General features: G+C 47.6%; 1 protein-coding gene across 1 annotated transcript; it reads left to right on the plus strand.

The window, feature by feature from the left end:
- Positions 1–3,634: 3,634 nt before the first annotated feature.
- Positions 3,635–16,040, plus strand: KLHL35 (kelch like family member 35). The gene is made up of 7 exons (XM_074572298.1): positions 3,635–3,772; positions 6,099–6,989; positions 8,843–9,027; positions 9,901–10,019; positions 10,494–10,682; positions 11,339–11,527; positions 12,311–16,040. Exons 2-7 carry the CDS (start codon positions 6,100–6,102, stop codon positions 12,497–12,499), a joined length of 1,761 nt encoding a protein of 586 aa, XP_074428399.1. The 5' UTR covers positions 3,635–3,772; position 6,099; the 3' UTR covers positions 12,500–16,040.
- Positions 16,041–27,063: the final 11,023 nt, after the last annotated feature.

Below are 27,063 nucleotides of genomic sequence, written 5' to 3' on the forward strand. Positions count from 1 at the left end.
ATCTAGTTGAAGATGTCCCTGCCCATGGCAGGGGGGCTGGACTAGATGGCCTCTAAAGGTCCTTTCCAAGCCAAACCATTCTGTGGTTCTCTCCCACCCAGGTTTTATAAGAGAGCATCTGAAAAGCAGTCACATGAAGAGGAGGTGACTGCGCAGACCTGCATCTTGAACAGTAACTGTAGAATAATTGTTCAGTGGTTGTGGCCACATGGGGACAATGATGCACCCGTAGAAGCGATCAGGCAGCAGTTTTAAACCGAACAAACGGGAAGCAATTTATTTTTAACACACATTATGCAAGTCATTGCCCCAGGGTGCTGTGAAGGCCAAAAACCATAAGCAGGCTCAAAGAGCAATAAATAGCTCGTACGTCCATTAGCACTTATTAAACACAGCTTGGGAAGTCCCTGAGCAGTTCTTTGCTAAATATGTATATTAAGGGAAAGTCTTGCTTGGTGCTTACTCTATTTCTTTTTATTCTTTACCCCAGGATCTGCTCCCAGCTGCAGACAAGAGGGTGCTTTGGGTGAGAAGGGGATCTTGTCTTGGTCAGCATGGGGTTGTTCTTTGTTAAGCAGCTGTTTTCTCCATCCCCTGAATGGCTGCATTTAACTGATAGTTGAAAGGGATTAAAATAAACACAACGCTAACTCACTGGTTGGTGATGGGTAGTCAGCACCATGTCATGAATTTGACTGGCTCTGGGAATACCGTTTGAGTGTTAAATACAAAATCGCCCTAGGGGAAGGGGTAGAGCTCCTGATATCTACAATATTGAATAATCCCTAACCGGGGCTGTCCTTGCTGTACCCTAGGGAAAGATATTGAAAAGTTGAAAGGAGAGAAATGAGAGTCATGTAGGCTGTGTCTGTTATTCAAATAAAGGAGCTGAGGATTGGTTGCTGGCTCTAAGCCCAAATGGCTTGGGACAGCCAACATTGTGCTATTTAACTCTTTTTCTTCCTCGCTAAAACTGCCCTAATTTATAAGACCTTAGTGGTACGACTGGGATAGTTCTCATGTTATCTGGGAACCTTTCCAAGCCCTTTAAATTTGCCAGTAGAGTTGTAGTCCTGGGGTCTGGGAGGTGATGCTGATGTGACCATGCCCTAGGCCTGCACAGTAAGAAGGATCTCTTATATCTCTACTAAAGCCTTAATACGATGCAGTGGCTTGGAGCTTGCAAAGTTCAAACTCAGCATGAAAATTCTAGCCATGCTATGAGCAGCAGCAGTGGTGTGAGGATGAAGGCTGGTTCCCCTTCTCCTGGACTCTTGGTGCAAGCAACCTCTTCTTGGCTGAAGCTCCTGACCAGGTTTCAAGCTCAATGTGTGTATTGACCATGTGTGAAATAGGAAACCAAGTTGGGTGTGGTTTTCCGCTCTTAAGCCTCTTAGTTTTCTTCATCTATTTCTCCTGGACCTTGTTTCTGTTCTAGTTACTACTCAGCCCTTACTCATCTACTTGGTTCTCCTGCTTCAGTCTCTTCTCCTGGAGGCTGGTGACTTCCCTTCACTTCTGCTAAATGGCTGAAGGTGGAAAGAGGATGTTCTGACTCCGTGGCAAAGTTGAGCCATGGATGGTGGTGCCAGGAGTTCTTAGACAGCTGACCTGGATAGGACACATTTCCTTCTCTTGGCCATGTGCTGGGGAGGTACAGACCACAGTGTGATCAAGTCTAACGACCATCATCCTCAAGATGTCTCACCATGGTCTCCATTACCTGATCTATCCAGAACTTTCTTCTACCTTTCCTCTTGTCCTTTTCATCCTTTTTCCCTCATTTTCTCTTTGGCTTAGCTGCATCCCTTCTCCTTCCTATTCCTTTCTCCTCCTGAGATGCATACTCTTCTGCTCCTTCAGAAACCTTTGGTCCTACATTCACCGAGAGCTTTCCCCAACAGATGCCTGGAGTTCCAGGTCCTATATACTTGTATTTCCCTTTTGCATCTTTTTTTTAATGCTTGTGGCTTTGTGCCTAATGGCCTCCGTGGGCCTGGGGATAAGCATTTTTAACATGAAGAGGGGTTTTTAGAGTCCTAATCCACTGTAAAATCACTGCTTCTGGTGTCTGTATCTACTCAGGAAGAAGACCCAGGGTGCTGGGAGCAAAAGAGAGGTTGAGCTCCTGCCCCTGCATAAGGTGTCCTTCCTCCAGTGCTGCCTAGCAGACACCCCTTTCAAACACCTCCTCATCCTTTTGCAGCTCTATGGGTTATTTAATACCCCATTTAATGGAGAAATGCCACAAGCGTAGATTGTAGCGCAGCCTTTGCATGGTGACAGACACTCTGGGGCAAGTTAGCAACACATGGAGAGATCCAGGGCCAAGTGCAGTGCAGTCTCTCTGTAGAAATCTGCTCAATAGGTGGCTTGGTGTGGGCACAGGAACAGCTGCACCCTGCAAAGCCACCTCACTGTGATCACTTTGTGTATTTACAACCTTTAGTAGCTGTTCCCCCCCATCTATACTCATGGCTTGAAGCTGGGGTTGGTTTTTGAGAAGGTTGGTAGCCCCATGCTTTATGGTCGCCAGGAGATGATAGGTTTGCGACCTTACTGAGGAGTTTCCAACACTCTGGAGACCTTTTTGCTGTGCCCCACAGGGCAGGATCGGTGCTGTGCTGTCATTTGTCCACTCCTGGTCATCTCTAGCTCCACCCATGTGCAGCCATGGTTGCAACCCTGGTCAGTGCAGCCTGGCAGTGCCGACTCCATCAGGGTGGAAGGTCTGAAGAGCAAATCCCCCAACCTTCCCTTGCCACTGTGCAGGCTGGGAAACTGCAGTCCCTTCCAGGTTGGCAGTGATTCATATGCAAATGTTGGGAGCAAGAAGGATGACAGCTTGTGCCCTGCATCCCAGCGATGGGAGAGGAGCAGAAAGGAACCAGCCAGCAAACGCAGCCGTGGTGCCCCACAGAAGTGCAATTTCTCCACGATGACAACATTTGGGGTCTGGTTATTATTAATACTTCTTTTCTGTTGAGTCTGAAATACTGTGAGTTGTTCAAAGCGATGCTGGGCAAGGGAGGGAAGGCTGGCTGCGTCACATTAGGGGCTTTGACAACCTTCAGCACAAGGGTTACTTCGTGGAGCTTCCCCAGGGCTGCTTTGATCCCTGCTACGAGCATTTAAAAATTCAGCCAACAACTGGGATCGAGTTGGAGGGGAGGGTGCAGAAAGCCACACGGGGCAAACTTCCCCTTCTGTCCTCATCATCTTCAAGGACCTAATTACCTAATTATCACACGTTAATGAGGGGGACTGCAGCCCCTCCCTGACCCAGTCCCTTCCTGCTCTGGGCGTCTTTTTGCTCACAGAGCCGTGTTTTATTTATCGGCTTTAGTGTGGTTTCCAGCGAGACAGAGTCTCTATCAAATGAATCGTTCCACCTGGACCTCAATTTGCTCTCCAGATGGCTCGGCCCTCTTAAGCTGCCCTGGTGTGATATATTTTTCTCTGAGCTGCGATGGGTTTTCCCTGGTTCCTGGCTCCTCCCTGGCTGGCTGTTATTGACAGCTGCATGGCTAATGCCCCGTAGCTCTCTGGCATGTCATTCAGGAGAAACAAAAGCAGATTTCTCCCCCACCTCTCCGGCAATGAGGATAAAGGGGTTGCTTTTGTGCTTCCCCAAGCGCTGCCGCAGAAGGGCTGAGCGTGCTTTGCGGAGGGGACCTGTCTCCGTGCAGAGTCCCGACGTGGATGGGAGCTCTCCCAGAGGGAAGTTGAGTCTTTTCTAGGTCCCACCTGGAGAACACAACCTGTGGGCCAGGTAAGGCTGGACTTCTTGCTTTAGCAGCTGGGTAGGCTTGACCAAAAAAAAAAAAAATTAATGCAGTGTTTGCTGCTGTATGGTACTTGGCTGGAGAGGGTGACCCAGAGAGGAGTGTGCATGGGTGAGGGCAATGGGGCAAGCCCACTCTTTCTTTGGCGTTGGCATCATTTGTTTCATGGGTAGACAGGAGGGATGTGAGCTGGGGAAGGGCTTTTGGATCAATTGGGGATGGAGGCGAGAGGGGGGTGTCTCTTCATAAGGAGGTCAGTCTGAGCTGTTTCTTCCCAGCAGTGAGCCGTGCAGAGCTGTACGTGTCCCTGATGGCTCGGAAATGTGTGCAGATGAGGGAGAGATGCGGGGATAGGGATGTGTTTGTCTGGGCTGGAGCTGCGTGTATCGGGAAAACGTGGAGTCAGCCGTGCTCTTTGCAAAGGCGTCTCTCGAGAGCTGCCTTTGTCAGAACTTCTCTAAAACACTTTGGACGGACTGACAGCGGTTCCCGTCTGTACACAGCCCCGAGCACCCATCAGTGGCATTCAGGGTGTTTAGAGCCTTCACAAACTCCTGCAGGATTTCTTAGATATTTAGTTAGGGCTTGTTATGCTGCTTCACTGCTCCTTTAGGTCTCTGCAGCTCCCCTGTGGCACAGGCAGAGGTGTTTTCCCCACTGCTGGGGGATTCTGGAGGCACAAAGGGATACGGTGACACTTTCTCGGGGTGGCGGGTTGAAGATCCTCAGGATCAGATTTGGTTGTCCTACACACAGCTACCCTGATGTCCTCTGGGGCATGGGAGAATCTGAGCACCTCTGGGGGCTGTGGTCAGGTGTGATGGCTGTCCAGGTGGTGCAGGTGTAGGAAGAGAGAAGAAGGATTAGAATCAAAGCAGGGATTTTTTGACTCATGAGAAATTCAATGTAATCCTCCTCGAAGATTCTTTCAGGGGCGTGTGTGGACACCACAAAGCCACTGATGTCTGGTAACTTGTTACCCCAATGGGGACTTGTGCTCCTGCCAGAGGCTTGTGGTGAGATGCTCCACAACCTGACTTAGGGGGCCCTTAAGAGCAGACTGTGAACCCCCTCCCCCAGACGGGCTCTTTGCTGTTACAGAGCCTCAGAAAAGCAATCTAAAACCTGCATGGCCATGGTTGAAGCTGTGATCAGGAGTGCTCTGCTGATGGCCCTCGCTGGCACACCCACTCAAGTAGAGTGGTGCTGACTCTGTCGTGCTTTCAAAACACTGGTGGTGGCATTGCTGTGCCCCTTTTATTTAACATCCAGCTGGAGAGAGCAGTTGGGCAAGCATCGGGAGACCCAGGCTCCATCCCCTCCTTGCTCTGTCCCCCAGCATCTGGGTCTATGCAACAGTGATGGGTCAGGGTGGGCTTTTGTAGAGAAGTGGAGGAAATGGGGCAGAGCCAACCTGTTAGTGCGTCTAGGTTGGTGGAGACAGAAATTGAGGGTTTGGGGTCTGTAATTCTCTCACTGTTGTCAGATAGTTGATTCTTGTCACTATTTCAATGCCACGATGCTCCCCTGCTTTTCAGACCCCCACTCTGCGGGCAGAGGCCCTTCTTCCCAGAGATTACTCTTTACAGATGATCTGGCTGCCTCCCCCTCACTTGAGCAGGGATCACCCTTTTGGATGTGCAGCTATTTGCCCCCTCCAGGCTGAACACACGACTTTCCCTGCCCTGCAGGGATGAGTCCTGCTGCTCAGGCTCAGTGGTGTGAACCATTAGAGCTCGAATGAGAGAAGTCTGCTGTGCTTCATTGCAATGGCTTTATGAAGTCCTTTAGAAAAGATTTAAAATCATCCAGAGAACAAATCTAGCAGAAAGGTAGATCAGATGTAGATGTTTCCCCTGCTTTTGAGCAGGTCACATCATAGCTACCTGTGGCAAATCTTGGTCTCACGCCCTTACCTCTGGATTTTTGCCTGGAATAAGACATCTGGGGAAACGCGGTGGATAGAAAAAGTCAAAATATTGCATTTCTTCCATCTGGGCTGTACCGTACTTCCATTTGAGAGGATGGGGAAACCAGTTAATAAGAGCTGCGAGATGTCAGAAAGAAAGGAAAAGGTGTCAAGGTGCTAGTGCAGCATAGGCTGGGCAAGGCAACTGCCTTAGAAGAAACACCTCCTAAAAGCAGAAGTTGGTCTACTGGGATGGGGTTGGATTGGAAATATCCATTTTGGCTGGAATATTTACTTCCTCATAGCACTGAGGAAGATGCAGAAACCATGATGGTGTTGGACGTTGCAGTCAGATATTTTAATAGAGTGCTGTTCTCTTGTCTACTTCCCTGCTTCCCAACCAGGATGCATCGAATGATGAAAGAAGAATCAAGTTTCAGGACAAGCAGCCTGGAAAATGCAACGCGGGACCCGAGCAAAGAAAAGCTGCACATGAAGCTCTGCAGTGGGTCCTGCCACGCTGAGCAAATCCTCCAGACGCTGAACTCCTACCGGCAGAGCGGTATCTTCACAGACGTGGTGCTATTAATTGATGGACAAGAATTTCCCTGTCACCGTGCCACTTTGTCAGCCAACAGCACCTATTTCCAGGCCATGTTTGGTGGCAATCTCAAGGAAGGCCACCAGGATATCATTAATATTCAAAAGATTTCCGCTTCCACGATGTCTCTTCTTCTTGATTATATGTATGGGGGGAACATCATAATTCAGGAGGACAACGTTGAAAGCATCTTGGAACTGTCTGACTTGCTGCAGATCTCCAAGCTCAGAGATGCTTGTGTCACCTTCCTTGAAGGCCAGCTTCACCCATGCAACTGTTTGGGCATAATGAAGTTTGCTGATTCATTCTCCATTGCATCTCTGACTGAAAAGAGCAAGAGGTTCATGCTGGAGTGTTTTGTGGAGGTGTCATCTCATGAAGAGTTCTTGGAGATGGGTGTGAAGGAGCTGGTTGAATATCTATCTGATGAGCAGCTGGTGGTCCCCAAGGAGGAAGTGGTCTTTGAAGCAGTCATGCGCTGGGTACGGCATGACATACCAGCCAGGAAGGGAGCCTTGAAGGACCTCCTTGAGCATGTGCGTCTGCCCCTGCTTGACCCCACCTACTTCCTGGAGAAGGTGGAAATGGATGGACTCATCCAGGACTCGAAGGAGTGCATTCCTCTGCTGCACGAGGCCCGCAAGTACTACATCCTTGGGAATGAGGTCAGCTCTTTGCGATCAAGGCCCAGAAGGTAAAACACAGAGTCTTCTTCCCTAGACCGGCATGGCCTACATTGATGGATTTAAAGTTTGAGGGGAGTTCTTGAGTTGTTTTTCCTTTCTTTCTTTTTTTTTTTTTTTCCCCTTCTGATTGCTTCTTTTTTGGCCTCCCTGTTCCCAAAATGAAGGCATTAGAGATGTGTGCCTGGCCCTGCCTATAAACTTCCTGTGAAGTTTATACCAATGCATGTGACACTTTTCTTTGTTGGCAAGAAGTGCTCTAGTCACACTGCTCTGGGCATGCAATGATGCTATCCAGACGTATCCAGACTATGACCAAGAACGGGTGTTCGTAACTCTTTATTTCTGTCTGCTTTCACCAATGTGTAGAGCACTGGGTTGAGACGTGTTTTCTGTTCTCAGCTCTGCCTGTTCTCATTTCACCTCTTTGGTCTCTCTCCCACCTTCTCCAAGCTATCTGTTAGCAGGAAGGCTTGGATCAGTCCCAGTCCTCCTGGCCATCAGCTTGGTGCCTAGCTCAAAAGCATTACTGCAGGGTCAGGAATTTATGTCCAGGGGAGAAAAAAGGCAGTTGCTATCCAGGTAGCTACCTGGGTACCTTCATATTACTTTTTTATTTATTTTTTTCCCCCTCCATTGATTTATTGATGAGCAGCAAGAAGATAAAGAGATGCTGACCCAGGCAGCTACCAGTGAAAAGTGGAGGAGGAATAAAAAAAGAGATTTCTAGGGTTGGGGTTCTGTGTGAATCTGCACCTTTTTGTGACTGTGAAGTCTGGATTTGATCAGCCACATTTTGTGTCTCTCCCGTTTCTTCACGGTCCCGCAGGTCCCTTAGGGTGTGCTGGTAAGAGTGCTGAGGGACACCTCTGCTCTGGGGTGGGTGGCCATATCAAACTGGGTTGGTTTGCAAGGCTCTCCATTCTTTCCCAGAGGACACCCATGACCACGGGACTGCAGGGCCAGGTTCTTGTGCTCTCCTGCTCTTCAGACCAAGAAGTGCAGGGCTTTTTGCTGCTCAGTGGTGGAACAGCCTGGGCGGAAGAATGGAGCTTGCCCCCGTACATCTCAGAAGTCCCAGCCTGGCATTCAGGGCATGTGCCTGTCAGGTGGAAGAGATGATTTGACACACCTTCTCTGTGATGAATACCACAGCAGGGTCTGTGGTGACCTCCTCAAGGATGTAAACAGCTAAAATTCACTGGGGATAAATCCCACCCCCCAGCCATCCACATTTTACCTCCCTCCTTTTACAGCTTTGGCCTTAAGTGAATTGCCTCAGCCTGCGCAAGCCATGGCAGAGCTGAGGATTGGACCAAGCCTTTCAAATCCTCTTTCATCCTCTTCCTTCCTCTCCCCTCCCGCAGAGCTGTTCCTCTCTTGCCACCTACTCGCTGGCAGGATTTCTCCTTCCCCTGCTGTCTGTCTTGTCTGCTCGCTGCTATTAGGGTTGGAGAGAGAGAGATTTCCTGGAAACACTTCTCTCTCCAGGCAGAGAGCTTGTTGCAGGCGGGCTGCCAGGAGCAGCTTTCCACACTCATGGCTGTGCCTTGAGGATTAGGCTTGATTTGTGCTGGAAGGGGGGAGGTGGTGAGTGGCAGGAGGCAATCTCACGAAGGACTTTTAAAGGTCGTTCCCATTTTCTTTCCCTATGCAGTTTGGACCCCTTCCCACCCAGTCTGGGAGGTGTCTTTGATTTGAATGTGCAGGGGTGAAATGATTTGCCCAGAAAATCAGTAGCTGATGCAGGAGGGGCCCCTGCTCTGTCTATTGGACTGTGCTGCCAATGCCCTAGGTAGGATGGGAGGGATGATGGAAAGGAGTAGCCTGGCCTGGGGGATTATCCATGCCTTTCATGGTCTAGGTTCATGGAGCTGGCGGAAGTCATCATCGTCATTGGGGGCTGTGATAAGAAAGGCCTTCTGAAGCTGCCCTTCACGGACCTCTACCACCCAAAGAGCAGGCAGTGGACAGCCCTCTCCAGCGTGCCCGGCTACACCAAGTCAGAGTTTGCTGCCTGCACGCTGAAGAACGATGTGTACATATCAGGTGAGATATCCTGGACTAGATGGTCCCTTCCTGGTTGCAAAGAAAGGCGCGACCTCTGCTTGGACAGCCCCTCCTTAGTTCTGCTCACTAGGACTCATTCACATGCATCCCAGCTTTGGAGCAAAGTCATGTCTTGATGAAATGATTTGGATTTTGCTGTCCCAAGGAGCAATTTCACCTTTAAGGGGGAGGATGGCAGTATTAAAAAAAAAAAAACTTTTCCTCCTGCCGGGCATCTGTCAAAAGTGTTCAGCTGTAGAATGAGCTGGTTTTGGTGTGTGCTGTCAGACAGGATTTCCTAAAACATCAGTATCCTGCCTGTCCCTCACTTAGAATGTAATGCCGATCAGATGAGTTCTATGTAAAGGATGGGGCAGTGTAACAAGCGCCTTGAAGTCCAGAGAGTATCTCCCTTGGGAAGCTGAGTTTACATGGCCATAACCCAATAACCATATTCCGTTCTAAATTAGAATCATAGAATCATGGAATCGTCCAGGTTAGAAGGGACCTTGCAGATCATTGAGTCCAACCATCAACCTAACACTGACAAAGCCACCACTACCCCATGTCCCTCAGCACCACGTCTGCCTGGCTTTTAAATCCCTCCAGGGATGGCGACTCCACCACTGCCCTGGGCAGCCTCTTCCAATGCTTGACAACCTTTTCAGTGAAGAATTTTTTCCTAATATCCATCCTAAACCTCCCCTGGTATAACTTGAGGCTGTTTCTTCTTGTCCTATTGCCTGTTCCTTGGGAGAAGAGACCGACCCCGACTTGTTCCATTGCATGGAGGAACTATGCAATATTGTGGTGTAATGAGGTGATGGGGCTGTCCTTGGGATTACAGCAGCCCTCCATCCCTCTGTTTTTCAGGAGGACACATCAGCAGCAATGATGTTTGGGTGTTGAACTCCCAGCTGAATGTCTGGATCAAAGTTGCTTGTCTGCAGAAAGGCCGATGGAGGCACAAAATGGCAACACTTCAGGGTAAGGTAAGCAATGGCCCGAATTTTGGAAGAAGCCACGTGGAGCACTGTCCCCCCACTTCTCCTGCTGCCTAGTACAACGTGAAACTGTCAGCGTGTGTTTGTCTTCTGGGTGATTTAGAGATGGTTTTGGTGGGAGAACAACTAGGACATAACCAAAACATCATTGTTTCAGTCGGGTGTGCGTTGCCACCTGAAGCAGCCACAAATGAAGTTGTAGCAATAAGATCTACCATGGGATGGTGCAAGACTTCTGCAGATAGCTGTGTCAAGTCTTTGGGTGAAAGCTATACAGCATGGGGTCTTTCATGGAATCATAGAATGGTTTGGGTTGGAAGGGACTTTTAAAGGTCCAACCCCAAGGTTGATGTCTGTCTCTCCGGCAAAGTCCTAGCCTTCCCTCACGTGCGCTGTGACAACGTAGCCCGTTAGGTGAGTCCGTGAGTTTCTAATCGGCTTGCTTTGCTCCTTTTGTGGCAGATCTACGCTGTGGGAGGCTTTGATGGTTTTTACCGCCTCTCTAGCGTGGAGTGCTATGACACGTTCTCCAACAGCTGGTCAACCTTGGCCCCGCTGCCTCAAGCTGTGAGCTCGGCTGCTGTGGTCTCCTGCCTGAACAAGCTCTACGTGCTGGGCGGTGCTGTGGATGACACTGCTAACACTGACAAGGTATTGTTGGGCCATCAAGAATGGACAGAGCCCTAAAAAAGAAGGTTTACATGGGAACATGGAAATGTGATTGTCCTTAAGCTACAAGGGTGCCTTTTTTTTGAAAACTAATGAAAGCTCCCTTGTAATAAGATGAGAAGTCATACATTTAAGTGGAAGCCAATGAGACTTAGGGACCAGAGAGGGAAGGTGTGAGGAGCTGACAGTATATTAAGCGTGGTTTCAGTGGAGCCTGTTCTGCTCTGAAGCCTGGTCAGCCCTGAGGCACCACAGGAGCAAACCTCTGATGCTGTGGGCATTCACTTCAGAGAAGTAGCAACTGTAGTAACTGTCTGGAGGAGACCTCTGCAAGCCATACATGGTGCTTCTGGTCTCCTGAGCTGCAGGAAGAGCTCCTGAGCTGCTCAGCTCCATCTCTGAACACTTAACCATGCGCTGTGTGGGACACCCTGGGGGCTTGTAGTTTGGGAGACTTGGATTCAAAAGGGAATGCTAGAACCCCTCATCCCTTCGCTCACTGCACTGGTCTCTGGATGTTGAAGCTCCCATCCATGTTTCTGTCCCCGTGTGCTTTTATTTCTAATGAATAGCAGCTTCAGCCAAGCAGGGGACATACGGTAACTTCCATGTTCCCATAGCTGCATTTCTCCTCCCAGGTCCAGTGCTACAATCCAGAGGACAACAAGTGGACGCTTTTATCTCCGACCCCTTTTTACCAGAGGTGCATCAGTGCTGTCTGCTTGGACAACATCATTTATGTTGTAGGTGGACTCCTCAGTAAAATCTTCAGCTACGATCCAAGGAAAGACAGCTGGCAAGAAGTGGCCACCCTCCCTGGGCCTCTGGTAAGGAAGAGGTTTGGGAAAGAAGCTCTGAGCCTTCCCGCTCTCCCTCTAGAATAGGAGTGATCTGTGCTTTGCTGAGAATGAAGGCAAAGAAAATACATTGCGGGTTTGGCTCTGAATAGGCGAACATGACCTCCGCAAAGCAACTCAAACTTACATGTCCATACTGCTTGGAGGATGTCTCTCTCACAGCAAATTCAAGTTGTCTTGCTAAGGCTGGGTCTACACTAGTATTAATGCCAGAGGAGTGGGTCTGTAGGGTGGAACCCCTGGTGTTGAGGACATATTCTCCACACTAGGTGTTTCAGGGTGAAGGTTATACTGGGTCTAGTCTGGTCCGTGGACTGAACAGAGACCGATGGTGGCTGTGTACCTTGGTTTAGTGTCATCGCAGTTCATAGTCCAAAGCCATGCTGCAATGTGAGTTGTGGCACAGTGAAGAGGAACGATGGGACACAGATCGCCCTGATCTGAATTAAAACACCTGTGTTATTGGATTCTTATAACGGGCTTTCACATGGGGGTGCTGGATGGGTCTCTGGGTTCTTCGTGTGCTTCTGAGTCTGGGAGGCTGCCAGAAACAGCAACAGGCCCATCGTTGGCTGGAGGCATTACAAGTGCCTAAACTCTTACTGAAACGGTGCCTTTGCAGCACCCCAAGAGCCAGACACCACTTAGCTACTTTTGCTCCCTTCTGCTGGGCAACAGGCTCAACTCCCCCCATGCTCAGTCCCGTTGCCTGAAGCTGGAGGCTTGCTCCTCAGCTCTTCTTCTGCTTTCCAGGAGAGCTGTGGCCTGACGGTGTGTGGAGGGAAGATTTACATCCTGGGTGGCCGAGATGAGAATGGGGAAGGCACGGACAAAGCCTTCACTTTCGACCCGGTGACGGGGACTGTGGAGCAGCAGCCGCCGCTGCAGCGCTGCACCAGTTATCACGGCTGTGTGACCATCCTGCAGCGCATGAACAGATGACCACGGGGCTCCAACGGCATCCACTTCCAGAGCCTCCCCTTGAGACAGTGGCCACCCAGCGTGTGGATGGACATCTCACCTTTGTGCAGGGAAGGGCAATATACGCCACTGATGAAGACATGCTCCAGCCAGCCCCTGGGCAGCCTCTGCTTTGTTTTCTCCTGGCCTGATGATGCCAATGGCTTTGATGCTGATCTAGGCTAGAGGATGAAAGGGTGCTGGGCTGTGTGAAGCTGCATCACAGATATTGCCACAGTAGGATTCAAGTATCCTTGCAGCCCTTGCAAACTCTAAATTTGTCCTTTACTTAGGTTTTCCTGGCTGTAGATTATGGTTTTCTGTTATGTTGGCAACAGAGGCTCATTGTCCTGCAAGGACATGTATTTGCTGCTGTCTGATGCCCAAGACTGTTGCAGTAACAACGATGGTTACAGGATCCAATTCTTTAGCTAAAGCTATCTGATATTTCTGAATTTAGCTGTGTAGAACCCTGTGGCGAACCGCGGTGGTGACATAAATGGTCATTAATGTCCATGAACAGTTAGTCCCGTTACAGTGGAGAGCTGAGATTGAGACTTCAAAGATGATAGCCCAAGAAAATTTCTCCACTAAATCCCCAAAAGCCTGGTTAAATAGTCCAAGCTCTGACTCCATTCTTCACGTGCTATATGAGGGTCTATTCCCCTAAAGTACAGAGTGCTTTCTCTTTTCATACATGTTTTGTGGTTGGACTGCTGTCTCACTGTGTCCTGGTCCTTGAGAGGACAAGTGGATCATGTAGCCAAGAGCTGCTCTTTGGAGAGCAGAGGTAGGGGAATATTAATGTATAGGAATCAGGCATGAGGACATGAAGCATGGTTGGTAGCTAGAGAATCACATCTGGCTCGTTTTGGCTCTGGAGAATGCTAGCAAGCATTAACATAAACTCTATATTTAACAGATTCAATACAGAGTCCCTGGGAGCCTGAACGTGCAGCTCATTTGGAGTGTTCGATTACACAGACTGTGTTGCTCCAAGCCAGTTGGTCTCAGGTCTAGAAATGGTCCTGAGCGCATTTGATTTGGTAGAATAGCCATAGCTTTTTGGCATCAGTGTCTTTTTAGTCCATTCCTGGAACTGGTAATTTCTGATGGGTCCGTTTAAATGTTCCTGTTGTTCAATTAGGGACTTAGTTACTGCCCAGTGTAGAGTGGGGTCTCTTAAAAACTCCCGTTACTTATATATTGCAGGGTGCACCCCTCTACAGCAGCTGCTGGCTGGCTGCTGTTTCCTCTGCACCTCCTTTCCTTGCCCCAATGATGACTTCTTCCTGAAGCAGAGGACACAACTATGTCCACTGTCCCGGATATTCCCATTTTCAGGGCCTTTTAATTATCTTAAATCTCCTGGGTTTGCCTACTTCCCACCACATAGCTGGTTTTTATGCGGTCCTCTTTAGTACTTCTGTTTTCTGTGAACTCTGAGAAGTTTACTTCTTCTTTGTGGTGATGTCAGGCTTCCCTGTAAAACTCGGCAAAAAGAGGTCCCTGCCGAAGAACCAAAACTTGCTGTTACTGGGCACACTAATCTCCTCTTCTCTTGAGGAAATATGTGCTCTTCCATTGCCCAAGCGACGAGCAAGGCGTTTCATTGCATGAAACGTACCTGGTGCTCCTCATAGTCACATCTGGCAAGTCTCACGGCTATCCGGCTATCATAGCCATTTTGCTGATCAAGGTGCACTATTTGGACGTTCTCAGACCCAAATTCTCCTTAAGGCCTGGGCATGTGGGTTAGACACGTTAACCAGATCATAAGTAGCACAATGTGTCCTTTCAAGCAATATAAAGGGGGTGGTGTAGGTTATGCCCATGAGGAGAGAAAAGGAAATTCATGTTGGTAAAAAGGAATTGTATTTGCAATCAAATTGCATCCACAGTTGGGTCTTTAATGGGGGTGGAGATTTCAGGGGAAACTGGCACCTTTCCTTCAGTTAGTTAAATTGGCACAAAAGAAAGTGTGAGCCCATCAACCCATGCTGTGATGGCCTTCAGGGACAGAGAGACCTTATCCTCCTACGTCCTGATTTTCTGAAGACCTCAAATCTCCTCCTCAATTTTGCCTCTCTTACTGATACCCTGTGCCTTAAGCAATTCACTGCTTTGGTATGGGCGCCCCTTCCAAGTGTGTGGCTTGGGACCCAGTGTCTCCACCTCGCCTCATGATTCAGATGGCCAAGGAGGATTTTAATTCTCCCCAGACTGTCCCGTTAGTTATGTCCCTCCTCTTGGCCTGCACTTTGGAAAACACTGCTGATGTTTCAAGAGAATGAGTGCACCCAGAGCTTGACAGGGTGTGCATTGAGCAAAGTCTGCTCGGCTGAGAGTGGTGAGCGGCATGAGGAATCAGGCCTTTCAAAAGGGATGGCCCTCATGCCAGATTTCTTCTATGCCTAATGTATATAGAATAGGGCTGTGAACACAGGCATATCTTGCTTGGTGGCTTGCAGATCTTTGTGCTCTTGTTCTTCAAAAGAGCATAGTAATGTATTTGGACATAGCAATACTCTTGATACGAAAAAGGAAATTTTCCAGTTGCACTTACAACTTCTCTTTCCTGCTTTTCCTAATGACTTTTGGGAGTTTCTTGCTGTACTTCCCACCTTATTCCTGTAGAAATAAGCACACTCGAAAGGGTGGAAGGTGTTCCCATCGGCTTTCCCATGTGCTTTTGACATGTGTGGTGTGTTGCAATAGCTGTGACATGGTGGTGGAGGTTGTGGCGTAGGTGCTAAAATGTTTGCCTCGTTCTTGGTCCTGATATTCATTGTACCACTGAAATATGTTTGTATTTTGTAAGGGCTGTGGGCGTACAGGGGGATTGTTAAGGAAGGAATTTAACTTGGGTTTTTTTAGAAATAAATATTCGCCTAGACTCCTAACCGCTTTTGCTGCGGGCATTTCATTTGTGCATACTGCTTCATGGCATTCCAAAAAAGATGTTTTTTAATGGAGCATCAGAGGAGCTTTGGGAGCATCATCCTTGAGATGTCCCAGCCTTTATCTGGGATACCTGAATTCTCCATCTAAGCAATTAGGAAATCCAAGGTGTTGTTTTTTGTCTGCAGGGAATAATACCTTTAACTATTACATGGGGTCGTGGCCAGGTTAGCATGGAGAAGGTGCCTGGATCATTCAAACTCAGCTGAAGGGTGAGGGAACTTTTACTCCTCTTTTAGCATGATGGAAAGAATATTTCTAGGGAAAATGAAAAATTATTTGTCTTGTCTGATTCTTGCTCTTCCTTGGTGTGGCAGAAGAATACAAAGCATGAAACTGTCTGCCACTACACGCTCCTTCAGTTTCTGAGAAGACCTTTCTCGGACCACAGGTAAAGCACCTCCTTGCTGTGTTTGCAGTAATACACAGACTTGCTGTGGGAGCTTGTATAGCTAAAGATGTAGAAGAAAGTAGTGATCATCTGCAAAGCATGTGAGGTAGTTTCAGCTTTATGTATTTAAGTTTTTAAAGACAAAATAAATGACTTTTTTTTTTGCACTCCAAAAGAGCGACTGTCAATCATTTCCAAGTAGTACTGAAACCATCCCTTCCTCCTCCCATCCTTTGGGATTTTCCTTGCTGCCTGTCTTGGCAGTTGTGTTATTTTGGGTATGTTTGTATTTTGGATGGGAGCCGGAGGGGAGGAAAAGCTTTTTGGGAACAAATCACATGGATGGTGTAGACAGCATTTGTCCATGACACACAAACTAGAAGAATTATAAGTAACCTGGAAGACAGGGCTGCTGTAGAGAGCAAGCTGGACTGCTTGGTAGCCTTTGCTACCTAGTCAAAAAAAAAAGCCGCCTTCATGAAGGCAAATGAGATGTGATGCGATTGGGCAAGAAAGAAATGCCACCCAGAGCTAGAGAAGGATCCTGTGGAGCCGCGTACAGAGGGGGATCTGGTGGTGGAGAAGCAGCCGAAATAGTTTTCAGTGTTAGCAGAGACGTGATTCTGGGGTGTGTGAGCAGAGGGATGACACAGAGGGCTCCACTGCAGTGGAGAAGGGACTGGGAGCAGATCCACTTGGTGGAGCATGTGAAAATCCCGAGGAGAAAAGTAGAGCCACCAAATTTATTCAGGAGTGGGATAAGGATTACAGGGTGCTCCGTCTGTGATATTTAGCAGAAAGAAGGCACAGACAGTTTTGATACCAAGTCTTGATGACCTAAGTGTCATGTAGATACCTTCACAGATACTACCGGGTCCTTCATTTTCCCAGCAAGTGAAACCTGATTGTGGGAAGATCAAGTCATGTAAATCTAAATGAGAGTTTATTGGTTTATATACTTGAGCTGAAAGCTTCAGCTTTCACCCATCAGAAAGTCAGTTGTACTCCTCAAAGATAGAAACTGGAGCCTCCCCCAAAGTCACGAGGAAAAAGAATGAGTCAAGCCCCTTGCCTTAGATTTGTCTCTTGGATCTCCATGATCTCCATGAGTAGCCCATGATTATACTCATAATCTCCATGAGTAGCCCACTGGAGCTGCCTCACCCTCTGCGGACTTGAGAGAGACCTTGATGACTACTTTGAAGTAGCTACCTAACCTCTGGGATGAAAAGGCTTCCTTTAGGAGGGGGCTTCTCTCCTACCCTGCAAGTCCTTTACATCAAGACTAGATGCATTTTTGAAAGATGTGTTTTAGTTCTACTCAAATTATCATGATCTCAGGAACTGTGATAAAGGGAGGAGTAATTATAGCGCTTGTTCAAAGAGTTTTAGCCTGCTGTTGCATGGAGTGAGACCATCTGCCTCCAGCTCTGGTCTGCTGTGGCATCATGGAGAGGCCACCAGTCTGTGCTTTGGCAGAAGGTGAGAGCCACCAATGCTTCACAGTGGGCACCTCTGGGAACGTTTCTCACCACCCAATGCTCTCTGCAAAAGATAAGCAAAGCTTTCTCACGGGAGGCTTACTCATGGGAGATGACAACAGCTCCCCACTGTTTTGCCATGGATTGGTGTTAGGCTAAGCCCACCACTGACTTCCACAGACCCAGATGGAGACCACCTTCAAGACTGACATTGACTTATGATCTACATGGGACGCTGTCACTGTTGTGGTACATCTACAATACTTCACTATCGTAGAAACCATTTCATCCTCTCGCTCTCCATGCTGCCCTTTCACCTCTCTCAAGCCCAAATCTTCCTTCTCTAGTTTTGTCTTATCACATACAGGCTCGGCCTCCAGAGATATATCACTTGCCCTGTGACACCCTCCTGGCCTGGGCTGTTTTACCTCCTCCCTCCTGTCCCTTCTTGCCTGACCACTTCAGGCCTGATGCATGTGCTGCCTCTAACGAATCCAGCTTATTTGCTTATATGGTAATTGTTGTTTTCAACACAGCTGAAAAAACACCTCCCCAGCATGAATGTGGCAGGGCATCACTACCCTCCAGCCCCTGGAGATGCTGAAGCTGTCTTCGCAATTAACTGTCCAGCTGGCAGGAGATGATAGCATCGTGGGGCACAAGAAGAGTGCACAGGGATGCAAGTCCCATCTGAAAGGATGAGCTAGTGCTGATTAATGCAGATTAAGAGTCACAATGGGCAGCTGGGAACTGGCGGGCAGAGATAATAGCAGTTTCAGTGGCTGTCTCTCTAGCTTTGAATATTCCCATAAGAAAGAAAGGGGAAGGGGGAACTGTGTCAGATTTATTGCAAGGTTGATGTGACCTGATTTATTTCCTATTAAATGCAAATAATGATAGGACCAGCAGGGTCATTCTGACCCAGTACCTGACTTCAAATTCCCACTTCATATGGAATAAGATGTTTACCAGCCTGTAGTGATAAGGATTGAATCCTGCTTTTAGGGCCCATATACACACTGCACCTCTTCACGGGTGCAAGCATTGGGTTGTGTCTATGGACACAACAGGGGTTGTCCAGTTGTTGGGCTTCAGGTGTTGATTCCCAACTGCTTCATCTCACATGTGGTACGGCCGCAGCTCAGAGAGCTTGTGCCTGAATGCAAGGAGCGGATTTCCAGGTCCTGGGATTCAGTACCAAGCAGCAGCTGATACTTTATGGTCTATACACTGGTTTTCACCCTGTGGCCATACAATATCAGCAGGTAGACTGAGAACTATCGCAAATTAGAGAAAAAAAAAAAAGATATTCCTAGGCATGCAAACACCAGACAAAACTGAGTGATGTAAAAGTCCTAAACACTTCAAGTTGAACTAAATACTTGTTTACTTGAAAGGCAGGGAGTTACACTGAAAGCCTAGATTCTCTGGAAGCTTTAATGGTCTCTAGGTATTCCCTTTGCTGGCTTGTAAGCCAGCATCCAAGATTGTGTCTTGGATGAACGAGAATGAAAAAAGCTGATTTAACAATCTCAGCAGTCTAGGAAGTGATCAAAATTTTAAGACTATACCAGAAAAATTAAACAGAAAAGAGGGCAGCTTCCTCTGAAGGAAGGCTGAGGGACTTGGTGCTTTCTTACAGAGCAATCAGTTGATGTGCAAAGCACAAGTGTTGCCGGAAGGTCACCCAAAAATGAATCCACATGAGCTGGAGCATAGGTGATAGATGGCATGAAAGAGACACCTTGCTCAAGCAGGTACTTGGCTTGGAGCAAGCATTGCCCCACCACACCTTTGCAGAGATATAAAGTCCATAAAGTTCATTTTGCATCTGCCAGTCGTAATGACACCAGACAGAGACACCAACGCTCATTCAGCCTCGGAGAGTTGGAAGTCAGCACCTGAGCAACCTTGATGTGAGCAACTTACCCCAAAACACCCTTAGCTTCAGAAGGGCTGGTTGGAGTTGGGCTTGTCCCCAAGGACTGCACCGCACAGGTAACAGGGGTTACCACACATAACATCTCTGAGGGAGGTACTTCTTGTCCCACAGAGCCAGCCAAGGATACCCCACCGCTCTGCACGGGAAGGTTGGCTGGGTCCCCATCCAGCCTGGGCTTGGCAAAACGCTGGTCATTGACAGTCTGCGCGGGGTCTCCCTTTTCGGTTCCCATTAATCTCTGCAGAAAGGGGCTTCAGAGGCACGCCTGGGCTGTGGCCAGCAGCCTTTGTGCTCACCGCTTTGGGGACAGAGCCTGTTTTCAATGAACCACCGAGACACCGAAAGGAGACTGAAAGCCTCTGTGTGCAGCAAGCCCCACTGGCAGCAGAAAACAGGGGCTGTTCTGCATGGAGGAGCCGCAGCTGCTCGAGGAGGCTATTCTACCCACGTAAGCTGCTCGGGAAGCTCTGTCCTCCATGTGGGGCAGGGACGCTCAAAGGAGCGGCAAGAGCTGGATGCAAAGGCTGAAGAGAAGGGGAAAATCCAGCATGTGGAGCAAAATGGAGGTGGTTCTTTGTGATAAAGTACAATAAAGGTATGTAGGAGCTAAACTGTGATTGCTTCAGTAATTAAGTGGGTCTGCCTAGCTCACCACATGTGGCTTCCCCTGTGGAAATATGCTTTGCTCCTTTTAATACTCCCATGGGGTAGGGAAATACCCCATGCAGGGGGGGCATCAGAAGCACAACTGATACATGAAGATCCAGCTCTGTGAAGTTGTTGGATCATAGAATCATAGAATGGTTTAGGTTGGAAGGGACCTTGAAGATCACCTAGTTCCAACCCCCCTGCCGTGGGCACGGACACCTCCCACTAGACCAGGCTGCTCAAAGCCCCAGACAACTGGGTCTTGATGTCCTGAAATACTTCTTCAGTCACTATGGCCAGATGCTATGACTCGTCCAAGAACAGGTAGGAAGCAATGGTGGGTGCAAGAGCGTCCCCACCTGACTTAAGCCACTTTATAGAGGTTCTAGTGTTAAAACCCTGTGGTCAATAAATAGATCTGGATCACCTTCTGGTGGCACTTTTCTCTACATTGAATGTAAAAGTGTGAATACCAGATAGGGTGATAATTTAGATTCATCAGTTGATTACCTAAAGCTGGGGGACAGTCACTAGAGCCTGACCCTGGGCTGGTGTAAGCACATAACTACCTTTAGTCTTGAACTCCAGTGCGGCATTTTAAAAATCCCTTCTCTTCATGCACATTTGGCCATCTCTGAAGTTGCACTTCTTAAATCTGTCATGTCTAACCTCTTCTTGGCATCTTATTTATCCATTAAAAATGTAACTTTAGAGTCAAGTGTAACCAAAAGCAACAGCAAAAATTCTGTTTTCCTTTTGCCCTAAATCTTTAATAACAATAGAAAAAAAAAAGGAAAAGCTTTACCTATGTTTCTAACCAATGTTTCTCAAATCTCTTCATTGTTTTAAAAATACTTATGTGTGTCCCCCTAACAGCTAAACTCGATTTACGTGGCCATTTTGCTTTGGCAACGATGAGGTAATGATGAGCTATATATTTTGATGCACCTTGGCTCCTTCTCATTCCAATTTACAGCTCAGCACCTCAACAGCACGTGGTACAAAACCTGCTCCTACGTTGACCCAGCCAACCAAACCAGAGCAAATTGGGTAGCAGATGTGGGCATCTGAAGAGCTCTGAAATGTAAAAAAAAAAAAAAAAAAAAAAACATTAGAAAAAATGAAATAGCTGGGGTTTTGCCCACATGGCATAGTTCATCTTCCCCACCTTGCTTTGAGGAAGCCTGGGAATGTCCCACTGGGAGGAGGTTCATCCTCATGGAACAAAAATAGTACCTTGGTCATTCTTGGGCCACTCCCCACAGGTGCATGTGCTCTTAGCAGCTTTAATAGGATATTGCATTTATCACCCACCTTCACCTGCAGATTAATTAAACCCTGGAGATAGATACTGTCTTATTTTATTCCATACCTGTCTTCTTTCTGGAGAGCAGAGTGCCTCTGCATGAAGTCTCTGGGTTGACCCAGTATTTGTCTTTGCCGACTTTTCTCTGTCTGACCTCATCCAAGTCATTTATCTACCAAACACTTCTGTTCCCTCCCCAGTGAGTCCACCATATCTTCTTTCTCCACTCTATAGCATCAGTCCCTGAAGAAAAAGCTGCAATTGGATCAAACTGAATTTTTCACTGTGCTATAAGATCTGAAGAAGCACAGCACAACAGCCTTCATTTTGGGAATAGATGGGTGAAGTTCAAAAAAATAAATCAAAATAAGACTTTAAATTAAAAAATAATCTCTCTGATGTCTACAAAAAATTCTTTGAGCAGTACAGCGAACCAGTAACTGAAAGGACAACAGCTTAACAATCTATTTTGATTGCTTTATCTGTGTTATACATATTTTAAATAAGTATGTATATAACAAACATATGACATAGCACTAAGCTGAACTCTTAAAGTACGAAACTCAGTAGAATTATCCAAACAGGGGATTACAGCCAATCTAACTTGGCAAGAGGCCATTACCTTTTAAGATAAAGGATAAGATATTGAGATAGGAGCTCCATGACCATGTAGATGTTGTGTTCACTAAGTACGAACAGAAAAATGCCAGCAGTGAACTAATCCTAGACAAAATGGTGCACAACACACAAGTGCAACACAACCTATGAATGGGGTTAAAAATCTTCTTGAGATCCTTGAGTCAGTGCAGTTTTCTCTTCACAGCTGGCTCTGAGGAGCTTTTCACCATCTTGATCCTGTCTCCATCCTACAGCAATGAGCCCATGGGGAGCCAGCGCTCACGGTTGCGTCTCCGGAGAGCTGCTTGCTTCTCCACTGCTTCCAGCTCCCCTTTCAGCTGCATTATGTCGTTCCTCCAACTCTCGCATATCTGGGTGAGCTCTCTCAATGCCTCCTGTAACTGGGAGGTCTGTTGCTTTTCTTTCTCGTATTGCTGCTGGACACCTTCCAATTCATCCTCGAGGCACTGGGCACAATTTCTGATTTTTTGAGCTTGGCTTCTGTTTCCTAGCATGCCTGTTACAGTTTGATATGCAGCCTTGACATGCAGACAGCTGGTCAGCCAAATCATTGATTGGCTAGATGAGTTGTTTATTGGCACACTTCAGGGTTTTATTTTTGTATTCTTGTAGTTGGAGTCTTTCTTTCCATTGTTGCACTGTGTCTTTGCACTGTTCTTCCTTTCCTTCTGCAACTCTTCTACCAACATCTTGTAGCAGTCTATCTTGGCTTGCAAGCCATGGTTCAGCATTTGTACGTCTTTGATTTCTTCTTTCAGCTAGTAGTTTCTCATGCTGAGGTTGGTGACCAAATCTCTGAGGTCCCATATTTGATTTCACAATGTTGCTTTCAAGGAGGTCAGATCTTGAAATGACATTTGCTGGGAATGTCTGTGCTAGTGGTGGAGGAAAGGAGTGGGGTCTGGAGAGGTGGAACTTTGGGAAACTGTAGAGGAAGAGGAGAAAAACAAAGTAAAATTTTGATAACACTGATCAGTCCAAATCTGATGTTTAGGGTTATTGCATTTGACCACCTGTCGTGCTCCTAGTGACCATTTCTCTTTAACAGCAGTACATAATTACTCACATGGATTAAAGCTGTTATGAAGATTGGATGAGGTATGCTTTGGGCCCATCCCTTTGGCCCTGGAAGAACAGAAATCTGCAATACATGAGCTGGGTATACTGTCAAGTATATGCCTTGAGTCCAAGCCAACCAGGCTGCAATCATCTTTAGATCTAGTCAAAAAAAAGGAAAAAAATCAACCTAGAGAAATTTCTTCTAACAAGTCCACATCTTCCCTAGACTATTTCACCCCCTTTCTTGCTGTTTAGGAATACCGGCTAAGACTCATTTAACTAAGAAGCCTGGATTGAACGAAAGACCTGTTAAGAAAACATAAAAAAAAGGACAACAAAGCTTATATTCTCAGGATCAAGAGGTTTTTCCCCCATTCACTCCAAGCAGTGCACTCCTAGAGCCCCAGTCTCAAGAAATTACAAATAATAGAAGAGATTTATGCTTTTGGGAGACACCGTGTTCTCTCCTTCTCTTTTCCTCTAATTAAGACATTCCAGGAGTTATTACAGGAGGTGTTAGCAAAGGTATCAAAGCTCTCCATAGTGACTAACTCAAACCACTCCATTTTTTAACTCTTAAGGCCTGATGCAGAGCATAGGAAAGTTAATAAATAGCTTTTTACTGACTACAGCAGCCTCAGGGTCAAACCCTCTTTAGCCCCTGATGTAAAAGGCACGCACAAGCTCTCATCAAGAAACTCGTGTCTATAAACGCAGAATGGCTCTGAATCAAATTTTATTTTCATAATGACTCAAGGTGGGGAAAAAAAGCTGTCTTTATGCCAATGAATAGATGCATCTTCAGGCCATGCAAAAGCAGATGATGGGGATGGTATGGTGAGCCCTTGGGGGTGCCTTCACCCCTCTGCACCAGGCCCATCAACCATTTAACATGCTAAAAGAGGTACCCACTGCCCAACATTTGTAATGCCTTTAACCTCTCAATGCCCCTCTTTTAGAAGAGTTTGTTCAATTTCCATGCAACGAGGGCAGTGTTCCTCCAAAGTAGGAAATATCTGTCTCCCACTGAACCCGATGGAATATGGGTGCTCCAAGGGGCTGCTGTTCTGCTTTGTTTGCTCAGGGTTGCCCAGCAAGTCAATGGTAGAACATGGATTTCAATGTACATCTCTCATGGTCTGTGCCAGGGCTTTTGCAGTCTCAATTCAACTCCTGCAGGCTGCTGCTTGCATGCAAACACGAGCTTGCCTGGTTACAGACCCTCGCATTGTCTGCAGTGCCTTGGCCAAAGAGAATTGAAACGGGCTTTGCATGACTCCAACGCAAAACCACAGGCTGGCTGGGGGAGCTGGGAAAGACACCACTAGGCAGGCAAAGACATTTTAGCCTTAAAAAGAGAAACGTGACAGATGCCAGAAGTGGTTTAAAGACAGTAAATAAGGAGTATCTGGTCATTCTCATAATGCAGAAACTAGAGGGCATTTAATTAAATTACGAGGTGGGAAGCTACGAACATGCTGAAGTAGGTATTTCCTTTCATGTCACCGCCACAAGAAATTGTGGGTGCCAAAAATTCGCATGGGCTCAGGAAAGCAAATGGACAAAGTTCATGGAATAAAAATCCTATGGGGTGTATTAACATAAAGATACCATTTCTAGCTCAAGAAAACCATGAGCTGCAAACTGTGAGCTGCAAAATATACAGTGAAAGCTCTGGTGAGACCCCACCTGGAGCACTGCGTCCAGTTCTGGGGACCCCAACGTAAGAAGGACATGGAGCTGTTGGAGCAGGGCCAGAGGAGGACCCGGAGATGCTGGGAGGGCTGGAGCCCCTCTGCTGGGAGGACGGGCTGAGAGAGTTGGGGGGGTTCAGCCTGGAGAAGAGAAGGCTCCAGGGAGACCTTAGAGCCCCTTCCAGACCCTCAAGGGGCTCCAGGAAAGCTGGGGAGGGACTCTGGATGAGGGAGGGGAGCCATGGGATGAGGGGGAAGAGTTTTAAACTGGAAGAGGGGAGATTTACATGAGATCTGAGGCAGAAATTCTTGGCTGTGAGGGTGATGAGCCCCTGGCCCAGGTTGCCCAGAGAAGCTGTGGCTGCCCCATCCCTGGAGGGGTTCAAGGCCAGGTTGGACGGGGCTTGGAGCAGCCTGGTCTGGTGGGAGGTGTCCCTGCCCAGGGCAGGGTGTGGGACTAGATGATCTTTAAGGTCCCTTCCATCCCAAACCATTCTGTGATTCTATATCTACTTACACCTTCTGTTGGTCTTGAAATATTGGATTAGAAAGATGTTTAACCTGAGCCCAAATAGCTGTTCCTAGTGTCTAAAAGGTTCACCAAGGGCCCATGTAATGCCTGCTCCAAACTCAAAGACTCAAGAGCAGGCTCTGTTTCAGCCTTCACAGTACATGCAATATAAATTACGATAATGTCCTGTTGGGCTGAGCCGAATTTGCCTCGGAGAGATGATTTGGACTTAAACAGCTTTTCTGCCAGAGATGGAGGGATATGAGGGCTGCAAAGAGATATAAAGCAGCCATCTGCAGTGTGCCCCTCAAAAAGATTAAGTGAGGGGAGTGATCCTGATTATGGGCTTTTTATTTGAAGGCAGGAGAAACAACACAGATTTATTCCGGTCAGGGGAGTTCTGAGCAGATGATCACATGCTAAATATTTATGTCCAGCTGGGGGATTCCTCGGAATGATATTTTTCCACCTGTCTGTAATGAAGCTGGCAGCAGACGCTCTCCAGAGCTCATTAATGTAGTGGTAACTATGTCTATAAATCCAGACCTCGGGACTCTCTTGGGCAGAGGACGAGGCTGGGTTTGCTTTGACTGTAGATGAGATTTTTGACAGAGGATCAGAAGCTTTTCCAGCTCGGAACTGGTGAGATTTTGTCCCTTGCTTGCTGACTTTGCTTCCCTGGCTGGTGACAATTTGGTTTCTAACCAGGGGCCAAAGAGGTGAGCTGCTGGCTTTGACGCAAAGTCAACTCTTCAAATAGCAGACAAAACAGATGACAAAGGCTCAGGGCATTTCTTCTCTCTTTCCCTGTCCCCTGCTCTGTCTCCAACACCAGTCGGTGATGCAGTATTTCTGTTTCCACCAGGAATGTCCTCTCTGCCAACCTGGGGTTGGTGGCCACCTCCTAGAGAAGCACTGATGAAGCCTTGGTCAGCATTCAGCCACCCCTCTCAGACACAGATGGGAATGCGATCAGCACACAGCAAATTATATGAAACACCTTTCTATAGGGTTTTCTTACAATCTCAGTTCTTTCCTGGTTGCTGGGTGGTTTTGATCTCAGCCCACGCCGTCCCGGTAGGGGGCAATAGGTCTTGGCTTGTCTTTGGTTTAGGTGTTGCCACATGTTTTTTCTTAAACCTGGCTGTGTTACTATCAGTAGTAATAACAGTAGAGCACCTTAGGAACTGGGATAACCAGCTCTTTTTAGAGCCCTCAGCCCATCTGCTGAGGCACTGGCAGAGGCCAGAGGATGCTTTTGTCTCAGAGGAGGTGGATGTGGAAGGGAACTGGTGGAAGGTGTTGCTCAAAGAGGTTGTGCAAGCTCCATCCCTGAAGGTTTTCAAGCTACAACTGGATAAATCCCTGAGCCCAAACCCCAGCGATGGCCCTGCTGTGAGCAGGAGGTCCCATTAGAGACCTCCTGAGGTCCGTTCCAGCCTGCATTGACAGCGATCCTATGGTATAACTGTTTAAGTTTGTCAGGAGGGGCTGCTAAACAATGGGGAGAGCTTCTCTCCTGCCCCAGGTGGGTTAAATCTCCCAGTGGAGACCATCCATCCACTGGGGACCAAGGGGCGACCTGCAGGCATAATTTGGGGCTGAAACACCCCCAAACACATACAGATCCCCATGCTGCCATTCTCATTTTTCAGCCTTTTGTTCTAGTCTTTTTAGTCACACAGGCTCAACACGTTCCACGCCAATGCAGATGCATTTTTTTCTCCTTTGAAAGGGCTTTCTTCTATAGGAGGTTTAATCCTCCCCCCCACCTCTGTGCTTTGTACCCATCCTACTGTCTATCCCTATAATTGCATAGATATTACGGAGAAGTGTTGCTTCCATGAAGGCCAGTGGGGTCAAAATGGAAATGCAGGTATTCAGCATGAAATTTATTTGTCCCCCAGCTGATAC

This window comes from Larus michahellis, chromosome 1 (genome assembly GCF_964199755.1).
Source record: "Larus michahellis chromosome 1, bLarMic1.1, whole genome shotgun sequence".
NCBI lineage: Eukaryota > Metazoa > Chordata > Aves > Charadriiformes > Laridae > Larus > Larus michahellis.

What these genes read in the sequence shown, in the direction of transcription:
- KLHL35 (XM_074572298.1), top strand. Translation starts at nt 6,100, where the DNA reads ATGCATCGAATGATGAAAGAAGAATCAAGTTTCAGGACAAGCAGCCTG. An exon ending in GAACGATGTGTACATATCAG is followed by an intron (nt 9,028 to 9,900) that starts GTGAGATATCCT and finishes TCTGTTTTTCAG; the next exon opens with GAGGACACATCAGCAGCAAT. An exon ending in ACACTGCTAACACTGACAAG is followed by an intron (nt 10,683 to 11,338) that starts GTATTGTTGGGC and finishes TTCTCCTCCCAG; the next exon opens with GTCCAGTGCTACAATCCAGA.